The 24,121-nt window shown below is 41.7% G+C and overlaps 2 protein-coding genes and 1 long non-coding RNA gene across 4 annotated transcripts in view; 2 read left to right on the forward strand and 1 right to left on the reverse strand.

The window, feature by feature from the left end:
• The window catches only part of LOC132829089 (calreticulin-like), a 46,254-nt gene extending 39,070 nt beyond the window's left edge, over nt 1-7,184 (forward strand). Inside the window, exon 9 of the mRNA XM_060846398.1 lies at nt 5,735-7,184. Coding sequence (XP_060702381.1) covers nt 5,735-5,956 — 222 coding nt within the window. The 3' untranslated portion in view covers nt 5,957-7,184. The remainder of the gene's footprint in view (nt 1-5,734) is intronic.
• A 242-nt stretch (nt 7,185-7,426) lies between these two features.
• LOC132829091 (uncharacterized) lies at nt 7,427-13,666 on the reverse strand. Its single transcript, XR_009646201.1, has 2 exons — nt 13,505-13,666; nt 7,427-8,276 (listed from the first exon to the last, which is right to left on the reverse strand). It is a non-coding gene; the product is annotated as an uncharacterized LOC132829091 (long non-coding RNA).
• Nucleotides 13,667-13,701: 35 nt separating this feature from the next.
• The window catches only part of LOC132829090 (UV excision repair protein RAD23 homolog B-like), a 63,396-nt gene continuing 52,976 nt past the window's right edge, over nt 13,702-24,121 (forward strand). Inside the window, exon 1 of one of the 2 annotated variants that reach the window (XM_060846400.1) lies at nt 13,702-13,851. In XM_060846400.1, coding sequence (XP_060702383.1) covers nt 13,786-13,851 — 66 coding nt within the window. In that variant the 5' untranslated portion in view covers nt 13,702-13,785. The remainder of the gene's footprint in view (nt 13,852-24,121) is intronic. The other variant, XM_060846399.1, reaches the window with a different exon arrangement.

A 24,121-nucleotide genomic window follows, 5' to 3' on the forward strand; every position in this document is an offset into this window, starting at 1 on the left:
CCAAAGAGGTCTGAAAAGCAGTGGTTTGAGAACATCTTATTTCCACAATTGCTTCTCTCAGCAGGTGCATCCCATCTTGACTGGGTAACATGCAAAATTTAAGTGTTACCAAGTGTCTACTTTCCATCCATTTTTATCTTGTTCAACATATCTGCTCCTTTTTCCACTGAGACTTCAAAATTCATTCTTTTCATCAAATATTTCACAGATGTCTAATCGTTCTGGCCTCATTCATGCCCTCCGCTTTCATTAGGTTTCCCTAACCAGTCATGTGATTCTTCACTATTGCTTTTACTTAGAAACTTACAAAATACATTTTTGGGTTCCTTTTTTTTAATATTATTCCTTGCACAGTCTCTAGTTTTGACCGTGGATTCAGCCAGGAATGCAGGAATATAGGAAAATGCTTTGTGGAATTAGATTTGTCACATGATGAAATAATAACTCACTCCCAAATTCTTTTGATTATACCTGTCCTCCTATAGGGTCTTCTAAAAATGTACTTATTGTGAAAGCTTTTGGTCATCTGTCCTATTATTTCCTAATGCTGTTGTCAAATTTTGTTTGAAACTGCTCCTGTGAAGCTCCTTTGAGAATTTCACTCTGCAAGTTGTTGTTGATTAACAATGGCAACAAACTCTGATCCAAGTTAGTAAAACTGTAGTGGTGAACTGCTTTGGGAATTATCAGTCCAAAACTGCACGTTCCATTGATTGCTCTCGTTACTCAGTTTAGTATGTAAAATATGTAGTTCTGGGAGAAATTTTGTCTAATTTTATATTTGATTGTTTCAAAACCATTTGCTCCATGTTTTCCCATAGGAAAATTGTTCAACGGATTTTACCACTTGCTCACTAAATTTTTATGTGCTGAATGGGGAGGGTGTGGCCCATTAATGCAAAGGAAAACCAGTCTGATTTTCTCTGGTTAGTGTGAGCTATGACTGTCAGACCCGGAAGTCCAAGCCCTATTTGTTTAGGCACCACCCTTTTCGAGAAAGGAATTTGATGGTGTGCATCCTGATGAGGAAGCACTCCTGCTTCTTTTGGCTGACAGTGATTGCAGTGATGCTTAAACTTGTTTCACAAAGTTAAAAATCACACAACACCAGATTATAGTCCAACATGCTCACTTGGAAGCACTAGCTTTCAGAGCACTGCTCCTTCAGGTAGCTGTGGAGAAGGATCATAAGACAGAATTTTATAGCAAAGATTAGTGTCCTGCAACTGTACTGCAAATAAACTTGTTGGATTATAACCTAGTGTTGTGACTTCTAACTTTATCGACTCCAGTCCAACACTGGCATTGTTGGCCAAACCTGGAAAACTCCACTGACCATAGTTAAGGTCTGCAACTTCCAAGATTTTCAGCCTCCTGATCATATTTAAAATGCCAACCCTCCTTTTATCCCAGTATTCAGTAAAACCCAGAAATTTTAGAGTTGGATTTGACTTCTCAGTGCTGTCAGTTTTTGTAAATCGAATGATTGAAAAGGATAGGTCAACATATGTTTGTGCAGATTAGTTTTGCATTCTTCTCCATCAACTATAGGCAATTTTTATTTGGTATGAAAATTAAAGCAGTTTGTAGCACAGTTCCTTTCAGAATCCTGAAGACAGAATTCCTGCCACATATCTATCAATCATCTTTCTAAAGAGACTTTGCCATTTAATAAAAGCAGACCACTCAATTGCTCTGCTTCTGTGTTCTGTCTTTTTGTTTTGCAGATCATCAATGCATGCAACAATAGTAGTACCATCATACCAATCATTTATGAATTGGAAGACTTGGCTCACTATTGTCAGTACTGATGTGTTAATACATCATAATATTTGACTTGCTTTGGCCAACCACCAAGTATTTCCAGACCAGTTGTATTAAAGACCTTATTGAAACCCAAATATACCACATTCATTGTTGTACTCACCAAGTGGCTTGTCAAACTCTCAAAGAAAATTAGTAAAGTTTTTTGATTGGCAAGAACTCCCTTGATGAATCAATACCATCTTTTCATTTTAGCACAAATAAAGTATGTTTTTTTTGTGTACAACAGCAGTTCAAATTTAACATTACAAAGTACTGTGCAGATCAGTTTCAACATAATATGGCACTTGGTGATGCCTAACTGCATTTGAAATTATAAAGTTAGATTTTCAGTATTCATTTCATGTCAAACATACAGCATGAGAGGTGTAATATGAATTCTAGTCTGTGGACTGTGGCCTTCCTTCAGTAAGCCACTGTGACAGCTGCTCCCAGCTTTAATGCATCCTTTGGCACGTAACCTTAGATTTTGGAATGTGCCACCCTATAACACTCTGTTCCAGATAGACACTCTCTTTTTGGTCTGTCAGGACAAAGAGTGTCTATGATGGCGTTAACCGCCTTACCCACATTTAGTGTTGTAAATTTGAGTAATCGTGTCTGAGGTGCTTTATTCTCATTTTGCCTTTTTTTTGAGCAAATGGAGTTAAAAAAAATGAAAGAAATATTTCTATAAACAAAGCTTCCTTCCATATAATTATATAGTCTGTTATTTCCCCAGTCAATTTCTGGTTAGTTTTAAAATCCATAAAAACTATAGCTGATCTGTTTCTAGTCAACTTCATTGTCTCATCCTAGGGAGTGGGAGGACTGGGGATGTTGGAGATCAGAGTCAAAAAGTGTGGTTGTGCTTTTCCAGTGCCAATCAGGCAGCATCTGATGAGCAGGAGATTCTTCGTTTCTGATGAACATTCACCATACCTTTTGATTCATCCTAGAGAGTGGAATTTTCCTCTCCCTGGAAGTAGTGAGAAATGGAAATGATTTGGCAAGTCGGTTATGATATACTCTTGCCCCAATTAAGTGCTAGTTTAGAGTATTGATTATATATTTTATAAGCACCTATGTAGTGTAAATGTGGGAGTCAGTGAAAACTCCACATTCAAAATAATTTTATTTCTATTATAATTTTTTCTTCTCTGGAGAACTTTTCCCTGCAGTGCACTGGTTTGTGGCCAGTTTGCTCAGAGTTATTCCTCAATTGAGGAGATTCTAATCTCTTGATTATATATTTTTAAGCACTTAAGTAGTGTAAATGCAGGAGTCAGTAAAAACTCCATATGCAAAATAATTTTTTCTCCTTTTTTTCCAGGGAGCGTTATTTTGATTTTTTTTAAATCAACCTGCTAAGTGTTATAACACTTCTGGAGCAGCAGGCCTTCTGGGTCAGAGGTTAAGACATTACCACTGCACTACAAGAGCCCTCCCATTGGGGACATTTTGTCAACTGCCACCAAACCACCTGTCATTAATTAAAAGACTATTAACAAGTACTCTCCACAAAGGAGAGGGAATACTGACAAATACAGGGGAGGATAGAGAAAAAGATATTTGGGATTTGACTTGCCACCAATTAAAGCCCTTAAATGATCAATTAATGACAACTTAAAGGCCTTAATTTACCAATCCAGATTTCTATTTTCCTGGAAGGCTTTCCAATGGGTGGCATGGTGGCACAGTGGTTTGTACTGCTGCCTCACAGCGCCAGTGACCCGGGTTCAATTCCTGCCTCAGGCAACTATCTGTGTGGAGTTTGCACATTCTCCCTGTGTCTGCTCCGGTTTCCTCCCACAGTCCAAAAATGTGCAGGTTAGGTGAATTGGCTATGCTAAATTGTCCATAGTGTTAGATGAAAGGATAAATGGGGAATGGGTCTGGGTGGGTTACTCTTCGGAGGGTCGATTAGGGCTGAAGGGCCTGTTTCCACACTATAAGTAATCTAATCTAAACTGGGCAAATTAGGATGACCAGTCTGCTGAGTTGGTGCATGGGTCTACCTCTGTTCCAACCGTCTCACCACTCCCCCCAAAAAAACATGCATGTATATATACATACTCCAATAAGAAGAAGAAAAATCCCTTGCCTTCTTTCCCATAGGTCCCTGAGGAGTAAGATGACTGATAGTCTTTATTACCAAGAAACAGATTACCATTAAATGTATAGGAAATGGTGAGGCAGTTCAGCCTGTCAAGCCTGCTCTGCTGTCTGTGGCAAGGACTTCCAAAGACTAATAACTATCAGATGAAATTCTTCCCCATCTCAGTTATCACCTTGAGGGGAAACATGCTCTCAGCACTTACCGTTAAGCCCTTTAAGAATCTTCCTGCAGCTTCTGGTGGCGTGGGTGCCACTGTTGAGACTTATGATAGGCCAAGGAACTTGCTATGAGCTGATTTGCAGTTGTGCAAGTTATCTCACTGATGGCGGTGGTGTCTTGATTGCCACCTAATACATCTGCCCCCAGTATACCATTTACTCTGACCTGGAGGCTTGTAGATGACTTCTGGAGATATAGTTTCTGTGTCACTTTCCTTTTCAGCACAATTAATAGATAGAGTAAGTCTTTATCTTCTAATTTTTGACAATATTGGAATATAACTTCTTCAAATACGGTTTCTTCTAAAAACTTCTATCGCTCTAGATGTATATCCCATTGTTTAGGATCATTGCACTGTCGTCGTTACTAATTCCTCAGCCTTTGCTCGGAAAAGCCTTCTAGCTTCATCATAAGTTAATGTAAGCACAACTTTTTTTGATTTTCCCATTCTCTAAACTGCTTTATTTTTCTCTGAGCATTAAAATTAGACACCTTGTATCTGTAGTTGTCTGTGAAACCAATCTTAAGCTGTGCTAATATAATCAATCTCAATGCTCCTTTCACACTGACTCTTTTGCACTCCTGCATTCTAATACATTCCCACCATATTATATATCTTGCATCCCAACACCTTGATCCACACCCCTCATTGTTTAATTGAAACCTAGCTAGAGTGTACAGTACCAGTAATATTCCAATGTGGAACAGAACTGCGATTTCCCATACCAAAGCCTTTATGCTTTAAAGTTGAAAGTGAGTGTCTTGTAAAGTGAAGGTTTCTCAGCAGGCTGTGAAGTTTCTAACGGTTGAATTTCCAAGATGTTAAATAGGATGGAGGAAGTCCAGTGTTTGAGGTATTGTTAGTTATCTTAGCTGCATGCTGATTTATAGCTAATTGGATGGCTTTTAGTAGAATACTGCCTATAAATTTTTTCTTGCTGATTTTAAAGTAGTCAACAATACATCTTTCCCATCATTTGACTTTATGTAAGTTTAGAATGCTTTTTCGCAAACAAATCTGTAGGTGGATTCCAACATTGTGCTGTCATTCAGCACCCAAGAATCATCCAGTCTAGTTTAGATGAGAAAACAAGCATAATGGTAGGACTCATTCATATCCACTTGACGCACATTTGAGTTTGATGTTTAACTTTAGTCAAGTTAAAACAGAGGCTGACTGGCTGGAAGTCTTTAGTTATGTTGATCCAAAGGGATGTGTGAATTCTTATAATGACAGTGAATGGCCAGGTTTTGAAGTTCAGGTACTAAAAATAACATGATTTGCAGCAGCTATTAAGTCTAGATAATATAAATAATATACCAGCTTTGTCTAAAAGTTCATAAATGTTTGGGCACATAACAACAGAAACCCATTTGAAAGAAAAGTGACTGTACTTTGATATTCTGCTGACTCTGCACTTTTACTCTTGCCAAAATGCACCAACTGAGAAGTTTCCATTAACTCGTGGTTATATTTTACAGGATGATGGCTTACTGTGTCATATTGATGCTATGATTCTAGCTCTGGCTGGATGGGTACTCCATAGGTTTCTCTTTACATATTTCTGATGTCCTCCTTCTGCTTTTGCTTAGGATCCTGAGAAGAAGATGAAGGAAATTCAGGACGAAGAAGAAAGCAAACGGATGGCTGAGGAAGTGAAAAAGAAAGATGAGGAGGCTGATGATGATGATGAGGAGGAGGATGATGATGAAGAGGATGAGGAGGAAGAAGAGGAAAAGAAAGATGAGGAGGAGGAGGAGGAGGAGGAGGAGGAAGCACCAAAAGACAAAACTAAAGAAAAAGATGAATTGTGAAATCTGTATATTCAGCCATGCCCAATGTTTTTCTGCGATTTTAATCCTTTCACCTGTGTCATTTTAGTTTCTGACTGAAAGTTCTCCCAAATAGTAACGCGATGGTTACAAACTTGGGGCTATAGGCTTAACTACTACAATTTTCTTTTTGACAGATAAACCACTTCATCACATCTTGCACATGCTGTGACTCTTAAGTGCATCAGTAGAGCTTGGGTGCTAGGTGAATCTGTTGAGAATCAGAATCACTGTTTTGTGCCATTAGCATCTAATGGAGCCGAGCAATGGTTATAGTTAATTACTGGGACCTACTGATTCAAGCCATGCTAAGGTGAAGATTGTCTGACTCATCTTTTGAAATTCGTATCTTTGTTGGCTCTTTCTGCCCTATCATAGTCCTCTGGAAAAAAGGTGTTGGTTTGTGGCAGCTATGTTTTCTTACTGGGAAGGGAGAATGTCTGTCTGAATCGGTCGATTGTCTCCACAGTTGAGAAAAGTCCTCACGGCAGATAGGATATAAGTTTCCTAGTGTGGACCTAGAGATGCAAATTTATTCTGGGGGAAGCTCCTCAAACATCTTATTACTTTAGTTCCTCTGCTGAATGAAATGTTTCTGCCTGACTTGATGAATGTACTACCATGAACAGTACTGGGTGTAGATCCCATCCCTGACATAATATAGCGGAGAAGTAATGAATAGTATAATGCCTCCTAAATTTTAAGAGATCAAGAATTAAACAATAGCTGCATGTTTTTACATAGGACTGGCAAAATTAACTTTGTGATTAAGCTGCAATGTATGTAAATTATGACATTGATATAAATACTACAGCTGCGTTACTTGAATGCGATGCAGGAATCGAAGGAACAAAGTAAGGAAGTCACCTTAAATTTATTTTGGTTTTATAAAATTGGATAAATTTTGGTATTTATCGAATCTATAGCATAGCTTTGTGTCAGGAACTTTTCAAGTTGAGGATCTGGTGAATAGATTAACCATCGCATTAAAACTGCATTCACATCAGTACCGATGGTTTGAGATGGAAACTTCCATTGTCAGATCTTGGTGTAAATAATTGCAATTGTAGGTAATACCCCACTTTTCAGCTGAGGTTTTGATTATTTTTGGTACCTTTTCAAAAAAGATGTCTGTCTTTAACTGATTTTGTAGGATCTGAATGTATTTCCAGAGAGAACATTTGTTTTAAATAAACCTGTACAAAAATTGTCTAAGTTTATAGTGTGCTTTCACTGTCCATGTGGGGACTCACATGGCTAAAGCAATCTTTGAGAAATCTTCCATGCCAGATTTAAGTACTGCTGTTTCCTGAATAATCAACAGCTACGAGGTAAAAGAAATGTTCCACCTCCACTTACCAAATCAAAGCAGCTGATCCTTCAAATAACCATACTGGAGTTGCACACTAATCCAATAACTAATTATACAAAGTTAAAAGTCACAACACCGGGTTATACTCCAAGTTTATTTGAAATTACAAACTTTTGGAGCTCTGCTCCTTCATCGGGTAGCTAGTGGGGCAAGATTATAAGACACAATTAATTGTAAAAGATCAAAGTGTCATACAACTTATGCAATGTATTGAACAAACCTAGCTTGCTGTTAAGTCTCTAATCACTTAGAGTGTGGATGCAGGTTTTGATTCATTAATATGTAAGTTCCAGAATTTCTTTCAAGTCACAGTCCTGTGATAAAAGCTCAAGTTATCACTGTTTAAAAAAAAGTGACATCTCCGTTCAGGCAATGCATTAAAGGTGTGAGGTTACAGTCTGTCTGTATCCCAACCTGGAATCAGACTGGTTCTATTTCCAAAGTAGGAATTTATAAGATGTCACTAACTGACTGCCTACAGACTGTGCTTTTTTTGAACAAAACAAAATCTATCTGCAAATGCAAATTCACCCCCATAGACTTGTGTGTGTGCATGTGTATTGGAGAGGAAAAGTGTGTGGGAGGAGGAGAGTGTGTTCGTGAGAGTAAGTATGTGAATGGGAGGATCTATGTGAGTATCAGTGTGTGTTGGGGTCATCTGTCATGTGACATGAACCCAAGATCCCAGTTAAAGCAGTCCTCATGGGTATTGAACTTGATTATCAGCCTCTGCTCGGTGACTCTGAATCGTTGTGTATCCTGAAGACTGCCTTGGAGGATGGTCACCTTGAAGATCTTGAGGCCCAATGTCTTTGACCACTGAAGTGTTCCCCCATTTCATCCCTGTTTGGCGACTGTTGCGCTGTGTCCATTAATCCATTGCAGTATCAGCTTGGTTTTCCAATATACCATGCCTTGGGACATCCTTGCCTACAGAATATGAGATGAGGTTTGTTCAATAATCATGAGTTGCATAACTCTATGATCTTGTGCTATAAATTGTGTCTTATGATCCTGCCCACTAGCTAACTGACGAAGCTAGTACTTCCAAATAAACTTGTTGGACTATAATCTGGCGGTGAGATTTTTAATTTTGTCCACCCCAGTCCAACACCAGCATCTTCACATCATGGCATATGAGACAGACAATGCTGGCAGAGTCACATGAGTACCTGCCATTCATGTGGTGGATGGTGCCCCCAGGAACAATGGTAGTATTACCATTACAACCTTGCAGAGGTTGCCATGACAAGGTTGTATGGTGGTGTTGTCCTGAAGGCTGTTCACAGCAGATTACCCAAGGTTCTGTTTAAGGTTTGGTGGTTGTCTAAATGTGAGAAGTGGAGGCACAGGGAAGATCTTGGTGAGGTGCTCAACCTCATTGATAATGTTTTGCAGGTTGCAAAGATAATGGTATCATTTCTTCATATATTCTGTCACACTTGCACACACACTCCCTCTCCCTCCACCCCCACATACGTCTGGGGTGACTTTGCATTTGTAGATACATTCTATTTTGTTCAAATAGCACACAATCTCGGAATTCAGTCAATGTGACATTTCATAAGTCAAACTGGCTCTTTATCCAGTGTAGGAATTTAAGACAGACTCTGACCTCACACCTTTAATGCATTATCTGAGTTGCGATGTCACTATATTTTTATACTGAAAACTTAAACTTTCATCTCAGGGCTGTGACATGAAAGAAATTCTGGGTTTTATATATTAATCAAAACTGCAACTTGACTCTAAGTGATTAAAGACTTAACAGCAATCTAGGTTTGTTCAATATGTCACATTAGTTGTATGACACTTTGACTTACTAAAAATTCTGTCCTATGATCCTGCCCCACTAGCGACCTGATGAAGGAGCAGTGCTCCAAAAGCTTGTACTTTCAAATGAACCTGTTTGACTATAATCTGGTCTTAGCGACTTTTGAGAAGATTTGTAGCTCAAGTCAAGGTTTTGGATGTAGGTTTACTCGCTGAGCTGCAAAGTTCATTGGACCTCAGGAAAAGCAATGCTAAAAATTCCTGCTTTCTGTTTATATGTTTGGGTTTCTTTGGGTTGGTGATGTCATTTCCTGTGGTGAAGTCACTTCATGTTCCTTTTCTCAGATGGTGGTAGATGGGGTCTAACTCTGTTGTTTGAGTTCCAGTTGGAATGCTATGCTTCTAGGAATTCTTGTATGTGTCTTTGTTTAGCTTGTCCTAGGATGGAAGTGTTGTCCCAGTTGAAGTGGTAACAAAACGTCTGGAAATGAACTTTGCAGCTCAGCAAGCAAACCTACATCCAAAACCTCGACCTGAGCTACAAATCTCAAAACTCACTAAGACCAGATTATTGTCAAACAGGTTCATTTGAAAGTACAAGCCCACCGACGCAGCAGTTAATGAACTTGAAAAGACCCTATTGCACATTCTCCCCATGTCTACGTGGGCTTCCTCCGAAGTGGTGTCCTCCCTCCTCCATATGTGAGAATACTAGTGAGAGAGGGTCAATGTGTTTTTATGGCTAGTTGGTGTTCATGTATCCTGGTGGCTAGTTTTCTGCCCGTTTGTCCAATGTATTGTTTGTTACAGTCCTTGCATGGTATTTTCTAAATGACATTAGTTTTGCTTGTTGTCAGTATAGATTAGATTACTTAGTGTGGAAACAGGACCTATGACCCAGCAACTCCACCGACGCGCAACTCACCCAGATCCATTCCTCTACATTTATCCCTTCACCTAATGCTACAGGCAATTTAGCATGGCCAATTTACCTAACCTGCACATTTTGGACAGTAAGAGGAAACGCATGTAGACAGGGGTAGAATGTGCAATAGGGTCTTTTCAAGTTCATTAACTGCTGCTTTAGTGTGTTGGTGGGCTACCATGATGCCAAGGGGTCTGAGTAGTCTAGCAGTCATTTCTGAGATGCCTTTGATGTAGGGGAGAGTGGCTAGGGTTTCTCTCCAGCCCAATCCAATAACATGGATTTCAGAACTGCCCAATGTTAAGACTGTTTAGTGCAGTCTCAATTGATGGGTGGAAATCAGAAAGCTTCCCAATCAAATCTCTAGTCAGGCAGGGCTGCTCACTTTCTCCTACCTTATTTGGGCATTGTATGTGAACCTTTTGCAGAGTCCATTAGGAAGGATGAGAGTCTGAGAGGGGGTGACTATTCCATGCAGTAGAGGACTACAGTCCTGCTTGAACATAGATGATGTTGACATTTTTGCTCAAATCCACTCAATATATTAACTCACAGCAGCTCAGTGGTTAGCACTGCTGCCTCACAGCACCAGAGACCCGGGTTCAATTCCCGACTCAGGCGACTGACTGTGTGGAGTTTGCACTTTCTCCCCGTGTCTGCGTGGGTTTCCTCCGGGTGCTCCGGTTTCCTCCCACAGTCACAAAGATGTGCGGGTCAGGTGAATTGGCCATGCTAAATTGCCCGTAGTGTTAGGTAAGGGGTAAATGTAAGGGTATGGGTGGGTTGCGCTTCGGCGGGTCGGTGTGGACTTGTTGGGCCGAAGGGCCTGTTTCCACACTAAGTCTAATCTAAAAAAAATCTAAAAAACTGTCTGTGTGGAATTTGCATGTTCTCCCAGTGTCTGTGTGGGTTTCCTGCAGGTGCTCTGGTTTCCTCCCACAATTAAAAAGATGTGCAGGTTAGGTGAATTGGCTATGCAAAATTGCCCACAGCATTAGATGCATTAGTCAGGGGTAAACTTAGTGGAATGGGTCTGGGTGGGTTGCTCTTCGGAGGGTCGGTGTGGGCTTGTTGGGCCAAAGGGCCTGTTTCCACACTGTAGGGAATCTATCTATCATTAGCATCTGCAACCAGTTTGGGAAGCCGAGGCAACCGTGAGGCCATGTTCTTTGGGAACTAGGCTGACCAATTCTCTATCCCCTTCACCATCAAGTCAAAGAAACTATGAAGGTACTGGGAATATGGTTCAGAGGAGCCAGGGATGAGTATCACCAAGGTGAAGCAGAAACTGGGCTTGTGGGAGCACTGCTCCTTTTCCACTGCGGGTAAAACCTGCTCATCAGGTATGGGTACTTTTGGTGTTGTTGCATTTGGCGCAGGTCTGGTTCATTCCCTGAACCTGTGCCTTTGCAGTCATTCAAGTCATCTGGAAGTCAGATGGGCTGTATTCACCAGAACACCATATACAAAGCTCTGGACTGGAAAGTTTTGGGGGGGGGGGGGGGGGTGAAATTACCCAATGTTCCCCCATCCTGACTGCCAAGGACTGACTTGTGACCGTATCAAGCTGTGCAAAGACCCTCTGTTTGCAAACACCAAGTGTCACCACATACTAAGAATTTACTTTCCCTAATGTTAGAATCATAGATTCCCTACGATGTGGAAAGAAGTAATTTGGCCCATTGAGTTTGCACTGAAGTGCATCTCAACTATTCCCTTAACCTAAAGCACCTAGACTGCACATCCTTAGGTACTACAGGGCAATTTAGCATAGCCAATCCATCCAACCTGCACATCTTTGGACTTTGGGAGGAGACTAGAGAGCCTGGCGGTAACTTAGAAAACTGGCCTTGGCACCGCAGAACACCCCAAGTAGTTGGGCTGTTCTGTATCACCTATACTTCACTGAAAAATTTGCAAAGAGTAACAGCTCTACTACAACCAGGAAGTGGTAAGCAAGTAGCTCCCTGAAGACCCTGTGGGGTAAAGGAGAGGGTGAATCCTCTTGCTTTGTTCTGTATGCAGACTGTCAAATTCATTTGGCAGAATGCTTTATTGCCAGAACTTTACAACAAGTACCAAAAGGAAGATTGGCTAGTGGCAAGAAGGGCACTGCCTACCTCATCCTTCTCTAATGCCCAGATTTCTATGCTACCACATGCTGCCCTCAAAGCAGCTGCACTAGTGAAGAGACTGCCACACATCCTCTCCTATAATGTGGCTTGCTAAAAAGGTCTGGAGAGAGATGCAGATGTTTTTGTCAAGGTTTGTTCCAAGCAGCTCTGTGATGCAGGACTCTGTACTCCATAGTCTGTTCCCCACACAGACAAACATCAATTGCACCTGGAGGACTATCAACACAGTGAAGAGTCATCGAGACTCTAAACATCAGCTTGCCCTTTCTCCGTGGCTGCTGTCCGACCCACTATGATCTCCGGCATTTGTTGTTTTTTAAGCACAGATTCCATCATCTGCAGTAGTTTGCTCCTATCTTCAATTCTGCATTGACTGATCCTTTATCTAATGTGTTGAAGTTAGATTTCTGAGCTTTTCCATAATCTATTACTTGTTCTCGAAATTTGAATAACCTCTGCTTGAGCCCCTTCCCCTACTTTTGCTTTTGCCATCATTTTCAATGCAACTGAATACATCCACAAAGGCTTACTTATGCAAACTATCCAGTCCCAACAAGATTGTAGAATTATAGTCATACAGGTTTACAACATGGAACCATGCCCTTCAAGCCAACCTGTCTATGCTATCCAGTTAGCTCAGATAGTCATCTGGAGATTGTGTATAGGGGTAGTACAATTGCCCATTTCCTACAGTAAGCCTGAACAGTATATAACAATAGTGTGATATCCCCTTCTTTACAGAGTTTGGATAATGTATAAAGATGATTTGAGACCATTCACTGCAGTAGTCAATGCATAAGGAAGCTGTGATATCCCATTCCCTGCAGTGAGCTTGGACAATGTATAAGGATGTCAAGATTGTGTTGCTGGAAAAGCACAGGTCAGGCAGCATATGAGGAGGAGAATCAATGTTTCTGGGGCTCTGGCATGATTCCTGACGAAGGGCTTTTGCCCAAAACATCGATTATCTTGCTCCTTGGATGCTGCCTGACGTGCTGTGCTTTTCCAGCACTACACTATCGACTAGAAAGATGGTGTGATAGCTCATTGCCTCCAGTGAGCTTGGACAATGTAGGACGGTGTGATAGCCCATTCGCAGCAAGCTACAGAAGGTGAATTTGAAATCCCGTACATAACGTTACTGCGCACTACTTCCTCTCTACACCTCACGAAACCCTATCGGGTTGGGAAGGTAAATGCCGACCTTTTGCGTAGTTGCTGTCGACTTCAGCACAGTTTACAAAAATAAACTTCGACGCTAATTCTCCCAACGCTGCCTGCGACGACTGAAGAGCGCCATGTTAAATTCAAACAGGCCAACTTACCCAACCCAACACAAACATCTTTCCCCGTCTCAAACATGGCAGCAATCACGTGCCTGAAGGGGCGGGACCAGAGACACCTGCGCAGACGCAGGTCGGACACAAAGACACTGCTTTTCTCGTCGGCTGATCGTTAATAACGCATTGACGTCGTGTCATCCTACCTGGCGCCTCTGGCGTGATGACGTAGTTTCTGGGCGCGAGCACGCTCCAGGGGCGCGCACGCTGACATACCGAGTGACTGAGTGGCTGGAAGGGCTTAGACAGACCGAGAGCGGGAGACGATGCAGATCACGTTGAAGACCCTCCAACAGCAAACCTTCCGCATAGATATCGACTCCGAGCAGACGGTGAGTGTGTCCGGCCTGCGCAACGCCCAGGCTTCCAGCCCCGGCCGTCAGTTGGAGTGGGCTGTGAGAGGTCTCGAATGAGGCGACACGGCGACCGTGGCGGATTTGGAAACAGGCCGCGGGAGCAGAGTGAAGAGCGGCGCCTTGGGGCCTAGCCCTGGAGTAGGAGCTGACCCCCCGTGCTGCTGATGCATGAGTGCATCAGGCCTCCTTTTCTAGCGTCTCCCCCTGCCATAGGTTGGGCCGTGGCCCGAGGAAACTCCGGCGATCTTTGCTGCACTAGGCCGCCCTTAGCCAGTCAGTCAGTTTTGGTCTAGCCCTTCCCCCCCCAACCCCCAGCTGGAGTTAATGGTTTCGCGGGATCATCCCATTCCGCCCTCGACATTGCTGAAACGGGATTATTTACCCGATTATTCCACCTTTTAACAACAAGATAGTCGCTTTCCTGTCCGCCTGGCGAAGCCTGCATCTGTCTAGCAATGTCCGGGATTTAATCAGGAAAGTGGGGAGAGAACTTTTCACCTTTGGCCGGTTTTGTGGGTAAAACCCTTGTCATGATGGTGGGCACAGAATAGAAAGTCTAGGTATGATACATCAAAATTAGAAAGAGTAACATTAAACCTGCACTGGGATCGAACCCAAAACAACCATGACACAGCAGCGCCGTGTGGTTGTCAGTGTGAAGTGTGCAGGGTAGGGGGCCTGCTACTTAGATATCATTTTGTGTGGGCAATACTTTCCAAAGAATAATTGTACGCTCCAGCAACCTAATATTTTTGAAAACCAAGTTTAACTTTTGCTTAAATCATTGCTGAGCAAATCCGTTGGGCACGTAAACTTTTATAAACCTTCACCGATCGTATAGCCTGATGTATTGATAACATTTTAAGTTATTTGGCTTTTGATAAACTGTTATGCTCAGCTATTTTGGGAGGGCCTGGGTCTGAACGTATTCACGGCCACTTTGTGTTTGCAAGCTAACTGTTAAATTGTAGTGATACAAACATGTAATATGTTTCATTGCTGTAATGGTATGATATTGTAATAATAGTGAAAACCATTTTGATTTCAGATAGAAATAAATAATAAAGATAGCAAGTGCTGTCGGGTGAATAAGTCAGTTTTAGCATGTTAAAGATTCAAACTGTGGCCAGATAGGGCAAAGTGATATTAGGATTACTTTTTAAAGCTTCTGACTACTTTTATTGGTTTTAATGAGACGGTGGGAAAATGAATACCAGAAATTTGAGCCATGTCAGAAACAGTGAATGCAGTCAGTAAGTCTTTTGTATCTGTAAAGTGAAAACATTGAAGCCTGAAGGAGTGAGAACTTGAGGCATTACAGAAGTTTAATTTGATGTTTTTTGAAATGTTTGATTTTGTAGCAAGGTGAGCAGGCATCCGCAGTTTACTTTTTGTTAACACTGTTTGAGTCAATCTGTTAGCTCAAAAAGTTTGTGTAACTAGATGCTCATAGATGCCTGTGGGAGGTGGTAGCATAGTGGTAATGTCAATGGTCTAATAATTTAGAGAAACCCAGGTCAATGTTTCTGTTGCATGGATTCAATTTACATTCAAGTTTAAAAATGTAGAATTCAAAACTAGTCTCATTCTTAGGTTTTACTAAGCTATTGAGTGTTGTAAAAATTTTCGTTCAGTTGTTCCTTAGGGAAAGAAATCTGTCACCTTTATCTAGTCTAGTTTATGTGACTCCAGACTCAACAGTGTAGTTGATCCTTAAATGACCCGCAGATTGTCTTAGCAAACAAAGGGCAATGAGTGACTCTGACCCTGAGAAAGAATGCAAAAAAAAGTGTGAAATGGCATTTGACACTAAGCCCTATAGCTGGCCGAAAACCTTTTGATGAGTATCTTGAAGAGGGAAAGAAAGTAAGTTGATATATATGGGTGCAAAATTGCTCTGTGACAGGATGCAATGTTTGATTCTTTGGAGGAAGATTTGTAATTGCTGGTGTCAATAGCTTTGCTTTTCTTGTTTGTATTGATGATGATGTGGAGGTGCTGGAGTTGGACTGGGGTTAACAAACTCCAGAGTCAGATGACACCAGGTTATAATCCAACAGGTTTATTTGAAATCACAAGCTTCAAAAGCTTTCAAATAAATCTGTTGGACTATAACTTGGCGTCGTGTGACTTTTGACTGTATGTTATAACTTTTATACGTTGGGGTTTTAGGCGCAATTTAAAGTTTGTGAATGGTGCAAAACCTAGAAGCGTTGTCAGCTGTGACGCGGATAATGTAGAACTTCAAAAAGGTGCAAATTGGTGGAATGGTCAATGAAATTCAGTGTGGAGAAATGTTAAGTGTGATTTGTTTTGGTAGGAAGATATTGAAGAGACAACATAAAATAATGGAGGTTTCAGGACCAGAGGGACCATTGAAGGTGGCAGCTATGATCGACAGTGTGATAGACAGCATATTAGACTACGTTAATTGGAAATATTACAAGCACAAGAATGTTATGTTAAACTTGTACAAAGCACTAGTTAGACCTCAGCTAGAGTTTTGTGTATAATTCTAGATACTACACTGTAGGAAAGATGTGAAGGAATTAGAGAAAGCTCAGAAAAGATTTTGAGGTTGGTATCAAGGATAAAGAACATCTCCAATCTAAATAACAGAAGTTAGTTCTGGAGGGAAAGAGGTTGAGAAGAGATTTGAAAAAGTTATTATAATTCATGTTAGGGAGAAATTTCCTATTTATGAAAGGATTGAGACCAAGAAGGCACAGATCTAAACTAATTGGTAAACCAAAAAAAATGTTGAGGATAAAAACATCATGAAGCAACTGATTAAAGCTTGCGTTGCATTTTTTTTGTGGGTTCACGACATTCAATTTAAGTATTCAAAATTAAGGAATTCGACTGCTATATAAAAATGAAGAATTTGCTGCGTTCATGGGAGCATGCTCATTGGGAGAGCTGGTGTAGGCGTGATGGATTAAGGACTGTAAGGATTTTGAGAGAGAACTTTCACTCTTTGATACTATAGCAAACACCAGCTGCATTAACCTTGGTTTTTGAGTATTGTAAAAATGAACTGTTGCGTTTTTCAAGGATTATGCATTTTATTTGCAAATGGGTAAATGGTAACAGGTAATGGCTACTGACTCTCTTATGTTTAATATTTTTAAACCTTCCCACTGACTTGTTAATAAGTAGACCATGAACCGATTTTCAGTCAGTCAAAGCAAACAGCCTTCTGTGATTTATTCCCAGGCCTGTACTTAAGCTAATGAAACCCATGCCACCATTTGAGGTCCAGGTGTTAATTTCAGTTTCTTGAAACTAGGGAAGGGGAAGATTGGATGAATGTTCCCCCAATTCCTCAGCACTTTAACTCCTGCTGGAATGTTTGCATCTGTGAACAGGATTGAGCTCGGCTTTGATGTAGACTTGACATCATTTATGGATTTGTGAGGTCAAGTGACTGCTTCAGTAAGTTACTAGTGCCTGTGTATTGATATCTCAGTAAGAGTTGGAGCTTGCCACCTGTGAAAATGAGCCCCAGCATATGCTGCCAGAAAAAAAGGGTGATATTTTAACTTCTAATGTTGCCTCATTCTATTTGTATATTCTCTTTGAGCATTGACACTGCATGTTTTGTCTGTACAAAATTGGTTATTACACATACTATGAAAGTACTTGAGGTAAAATTCTTCAGCTTTGACCAACTTCTATAGTCATATTGCCATTAGAATGGAGTGGAGGAGTTTTCATAATAGCAATTTCCAGGCATTTCTTTAAAGAAATATATTTTTTACTGCGGCTTTAATTCTTTTTATTTTATGCCTGACCATTTCTCTCTCAGAATATCTTGATTCTTGAGGTCACAAGGGGAGAGAGATATGTGTATAAAGTTATCTTGTACATTGCACCTTCAAACTGCTGTGCAGGAAACAAGTTAGCTATGCTTCTGCAATGTCATTATCATTATAATTCAGGGTAATATGTGGGAGTTACACCTAGGTGACTTAATTCTGTCCATCTCTTCAAAAGGGTTTTCAGCTCTTGAAATATAATTTAGGAGCTGAAGGAGGCCATTTAGCTCTTTGAGGCCTGCTGCACCATTCATCACAATCATGGAAGATCATCCAGCTCAGTAGCCTAATCTTGTTTTCTTCCCATAAACTTTGATCCCATTTGCCCCCAGTGCTTTATCTAATTGCCTCTTCATTGCATTCAATGTTTTGGCATCAATTATCCCACAGACTCACCATTCTTTGGGTGAAGAAATGTTGTCTCATCTCCTTCCCAAATAGTCCACCCTGAATCCTCAGACTGTGACCCCTGATTCTGGATGCACCCACCATTGGGAGCATCCTCCTTGCATCTACACTCTCTAGTCCTGTTAGAATTTTATAAGTGTCCATGAGATGCCACTGATTCTGAATTCCAGAGAAAACAATCCTAACCTAGTCACTCTCTCCTCATACGTCAGTCTCGCCATCCCCAGAATCAGCTTGGTAAACCTTTTCTGTACTCCCTCAAGAGCAAAAGCATCCTTTCTCAGAAAAGGAGACCAAAACTGCACAAAATAGTCTAGGTGTAGCCTCACCAAGGCCGTGTATAACTGCAACAACACATCCACACTCCTGTACGCAAAATCTCTCACACTGAAAGCCAATGTACCATTTGCCTTCATTACCGCCTACTGCACCTGCATGCCTACCTTCACCCAGGTCCCGCTGCAAACTCCCATCTTCCAATTTACAGTTATTCAGGTAGTAATCTACCTCTTGCTTTTGTTTCCAAAGTGATTGACCTCGCACTTATCCAAATTATACTTCATCTACCATTGATTTGCCCAACTTGTCCAGGATGCTGAAGGATCTTTGCATCCTCGTCAAAGTTCACTCTCCCACCCAACTTGGTATCATCTGAAAACTTTTAAAGATATTATGTTTTGTTTCCTCATCCAAATCATTAATATATATTGTGAACAGCTGAGGTCCTATCACTGATCCCTGTGGCACCCCACTAGTTACTGCCTGCCAATTTGAAAGGACCCATTAATTCCTACTTTTTTTGTTTCCTCTCTGCCAACCAGTTTTATATCCATCTTCACATGTTTCCCCCATCCCATGCGCTTTCATTCTTGCACAATCATCTCTTAGGTGGGACTTTGTCGAACACACTTTCTGAAATTCCAAATATACCACATTGACTGGTTTCCCTTTGTCAACACTGCTAGTTACATCTTCATAGAATTCCAACAGATTTGTCAAGCATGATTTCCCCTTCATACATCCATGCTGATTTTGTCTGATTCTGCCATTGTTTCTAAATGCTCTGCTGTAAAGAGCTTGAGAATGGATTCGAGGAATTTTCCCCAGTACCAACGTTAAACTGGCTAGTTTATAATTTCCTGGTTTCTCTCTACATCCCTTTTTGAATATTGGAGTAACATTGGTTACTTTTCAATCTCCATGGACTGTAGAGTCCTGGCATTTGACTGCCAATATGATTAGCACTATTTCTAGAGCTCAGTGATGTAGATTATCAGGCCCTGGGATTGAATGCAGGTAAATCCCCCTCAATTTTTTTAGCACCATTTCTTCACTAATATTGATCTCTCTTCGTTCTTCCCTCTCATTAAATCTTGCATTCTTCAGCACTTCTTGTATATGATTTGTGTCTGTAGTAACGTCATGTGTACATAGTAATCAGCTTTATAAAATTAGACTGTAAGTATGCTTAAATGAATCCGGAACACACACCTTTCTGTTTTTCACTGTATAGTGAAATTGAGGTGGTGTATCTTTATTTAACTTAAAGCTGACTTCCAGCTGTTTGTGCAATTAAGTTTTACATTTAGGGTACCCTAGAGGAGGCAATCTGATCTCTGTGTGGTGTACCGGACATGCCTCTGTCTTTAGAAACTGAACTTCCTATAGAGTATGTATCTTGCTTGTGTGATATATAGACCGTATTTACTTCAGAACTTGTGTGGACAGTTAGGTTTTTTTCCTGAGATGGATAAAAAGTTCAGCAATGGTTATTTACTGATTTGGTTTGTATGTAAGAATCTGAGGAGTGACTAAGTGTCATATAGCCAATGAAATATGCTGAAAATGTGTTGCTGGTTAAAGCACAGCAGGTCAGGCAGCATCCAAGGAATAGGAAATTCGACGTTTCGGGCATAAGCCCTTCATCAGGAATGAGGAGAGTGTGCCAAGCAGGCTAAGATAAAAGGTAGGGGGGAGGGACTTGGGGGAGGGGTGATGGAGATGTGATAGGTGGAAGGAGGTCAAGGTGAGGGTGATAGGCCGGAGTGGGGTGGGGGCGGAGAGGTCAGGAAGAAGATTGCAGGTTAGGAGGGCAGTGCTGAATTGAGGGAACCGACTGAGACAAGGTGGGGGGGAGGGGAAGTGAGGAAACTGGAGAAATGAGTTCATTCCTTGTGGTTGGAGGGTTCCCAGGCGGAAGATGAGGCGCTCCTCCTCCAGCTGTCATGTTGTTATGTTCTGCCGGTGGAGGAGTCCAAGGACCTGCATGTCCTCGGTGGAGTGGGAGGGAGAGTTAAAGTGTTGAGCCATGAGGTGGTTGGGTTGGTTGGTCCGGGCGTCCCAGAGGTGTTCTCTGAAGCGTTCCGCAAGTAAGCGGCCCGTCTCCCCAATATAGAGGCATCATCGATCACGCAGATTCCCCCCAGACGTGATCGACGATGCCCTCCACCGCATCTCCTCCACTTCCTGCTCCTCCGCCCTTGAGCCCCGCTCCTCCAACCGCCACCAAGACAGAACCCCACTGGTTCTCACCTACCACCCCACCAACCTCCGTATACAACGTATTATCCGCCGTCATTTCCGCCACCTCCAAACGGACCCCACCACCAGGGATATATTTCCCTCCCCTCCCCTATCAGCGTTCCACAAAGACCACTCCCTTCGTGACTCCCTCGTCAGGTCCACACCCCCCACCAACCCAACCTCCACTCCCGGCACCTTCCCCTGCAACCGCAGGAAATGTAAAACTTGCGCCCACACCTCCTCCCTCACTTCCCTCCAAGGCCCCAAGGGATCATTCCATATCCACCACAAGTTCACCTGTGCCTCCACACACATCATCTATTGCATCCGCTGCACCCGATGTGGCCTCCTCTATATTGGGGAGACGGGCCGCTTACTTGCGGAACGCTTCAGAGAACACCTCTGGGACGCCCGGACCAACCAACCCAACCACCCCGTGGCTCAACACTTTAACTCTCCCTCCCACTCCACCGAGGACATGCAGGTCCTTGGACTCCTCCACCGGCAGAACATAACAACATGACGCCTGGAGGAGGAGCGCCTCATCTTCCGCCTGGGAACCCTCCAACCACAAGGAATGAACTCAGATTTCTCCAGTTTCCTCATTTTCCCCCCCCCCCAACCTTGTCTCAGTCGGTTCCCTCCACTCAGCACCGCCCTCCTAACCTGCAATCTTCTTCCTGACCTCTCCGCCCCCACCCCACTCCGGCCTATCACCCTCACCTTGACCTCCTTCCACCTATCACATCTCCATCGCCCCTCCCCCAAGTCCCTCCTCCCTACCTTTTATCTTAGCCTGCTTGGCACACTCTCCTCATTCCTGATGAAGGGCTTATGCCCGAAACGTCGAATTTCCTATTCCTTGGACGCTGCCTGACCTGCTGTGCTTTAACCAGCAACACATTTTCAGCTGTGATCTCCAGCATCTGCAGACCTAATTTTTTAGCCAATGAAATATATCAGTCTTTCCTTCAAATCTGTTATCTTCACCACTCTTTGCAAAAGGTCATCACTGTACCTCTGCATGCTTGCAATTCACAGTTCCATTTCCAAAACCCACATGTATGACTGTGTTTCCTGGTACTCACATTTTAAACCCGTCTTTTGGGTTTTTACCTATGTCACATTACTGAAACATCTCATCAAGGGCATTGGTGGCAAAATAAATTATCATTCCTTAGCCTCCTTGATCTATTTGCTTCTTTTGGCAGATCACTTTCCTGGATTGAAACATTCACCTTGTCAGAATATGTTCTTATCCACCTCACGTAGCTAGACAATAACTTGTAATAGCTTCTTGACTTCACTGTACCTCTGTCCTTGGTAACTTCATCTTAACTGTCATTTCCCACTTACAGGCTGATAGCTGACACTACTGAACTGTAGTCTCTCCTTTATCTGTCCATGTCTGTAAATTATCAGGCAGCTTAGTCGATGTCCTTGATTATCAGAAACATAATTAAATATTGATAAGATGAAATTGTCTTCGTTCCCTATTTTATTTCAGATTTCCAGCATCTATTGTGTTTTGCTTTTATTTCCTAGCTACTCACTCCATCCGTTAGAGGCACAACTAGTGTTTGCAACTTTTGTCATGCATTTGAGCCTGAGATACATATCTAGTCACGTCCATGCTATCACCAGTATTGCTTATTTATATCTAACATCCCAACTCGTGAACTGCTAGAAGCAAAATTCTAATTATCTGATGACCGTTGAGTGTCTTCCTATGTTTTTGAAAGTGAGCTTATCCATATCTCTGCTTCCTGTAATCTCACTGGCATTGGGTAGAGGTCAAGTCACCATCGTCTTAGATGAGCTTGGAACTGCTCTCTCATCAGAGAGTAATGACTGGTAGTGGGCTTAACCTGAGGGTGAAGTTGAAGGCAGGTCCTTCATAGTGACCTTGGTGAAGGAGAGGCTTGTTGTCATTGAGGTCAGTTGGCTGGGTGTCTGGTTTGCCATGCAGAATGATGTCAATAACGTGGTTTCAATTCCCACAATGCTGTGTTACAATTAAGGCCTTGCTGCCTTGATCACACCCTGCCCCAGAAGCATGGTGTCCTTCAGGTTAACCACCAGAGTCATTGTCTCTGTAATGAAAGCAGCCTTCTGGTCCGCTGAGACTTTGGCAACTGTACTTTTACTTGCACCAGAGTCCCAGCTTGTTGACCTTGTAAAGCAACTCCTTGGTTTTAATCATTTCAAGCTCTCCCTTCACCCTGTCCCTCCTTTCTTTATAATAATTTCCAATTATAAAGCTGTCTGAAATATCAGTACGTCTTCCATCCTAATGTTTCGAGCATTGATGATATCAGTTGATCCAGCATTGGTGGCCATGTGATTAGCTATTTGGGCCCTAAACTCTGGAATTCTCACTCTTGACCCTCTCCTCCTTTTCCCCACATCTTTGTCAAGTTTTTGACCATCTGCTATAGTATTTCTATTTGTGGTATGTTGTAATTTTGTTTTCTGTTGATCCTGTGAAGGCTCTTGGGCCATTTCTTTATTATGCTGTAGACATTATACAATTCCAACTTTGCTTAAAATAAATGTTGTCACTAATGTAGGAAACGTGGCAGCCAAATTGCGCACACAATATTGCAAACGGCAATGAGACAATGACCAGGTAATTTGTCTTGGTAATGTTACTTGAGAGTAAATATTGAGAATAATAGATACCCAAGAGTGTGATACAGACTGGAGTTTAAGGAATTTTATATTGCATAAATATAACAATGGACACCTGGGAGTGAGTTACAAGCTTTAATGTGAACGATTGTCAGTGTTGTAGACTATATTCTGTAATTTGTTACCTGAACCTTCAGATTGGGTTGCAGTCTTGACTTTTTTAAGCCTTCTATTTCTGTGCTATTAGAGGCTGTTGAAAACAACTGTCAACCTGCGTTGTGGATGACTTTACACAAGAATATCTACAATCCCTAAATTTCCACAAATTGATCAGTAAATTACAATATTGCTGTATGAACTTATAAAACACACCGTGGTTTGCAAGTTTCTGTATTGTTTACTTTCACAAATATCAGAGCATTGTTCAGCTATGGGATTTTACATTTCACAGAGTTTTACAGATGACCTGAGCAATATTAGTTAAAAGGAAGTCCCCTGATCACTGGGAATTTCCAGGATATGTATGATGCTCATATCATCAAATAGTATTGATTTGCACCTTTTTTTCGGCATTGCATTGATAGACCAAAATATCTTCGGACTTCAGTGGTATCATAGGGTGGCATGATGACCTGGAATGGCTAACGTTATCAGTTCAGTTAATCACAGCTATGAGGAATTCCAGTTGTGTGAAAGTAAGAGTCATTCACTTCGAGCTTTTGCAACATGAAAAGAGGTTGTATGGACCATCATGTCTGCATTGGTCATCAGACATCCATATATTCTAATCCCATACTGCAGAGTTTGGCCCACAGCCTTGTATGCTATAGCATTTTGTGTGCTTGTCTACATAGTACTTTAATGTC

Source organism: Hemiscyllium ocellatum, chromosome 28 (genome assembly GCF_020745735.1).
Source record: "Hemiscyllium ocellatum isolate sHemOce1 chromosome 28, sHemOce1.pat.X.cur, whole genome shotgun sequence".
In the NCBI taxonomy this organism is placed as follows: domain Eukaryota; kingdom Metazoa; phylum Chordata; class Chondrichthyes; order Orectolobiformes; family Hemiscylliidae; genus Hemiscyllium; species Hemiscyllium ocellatum.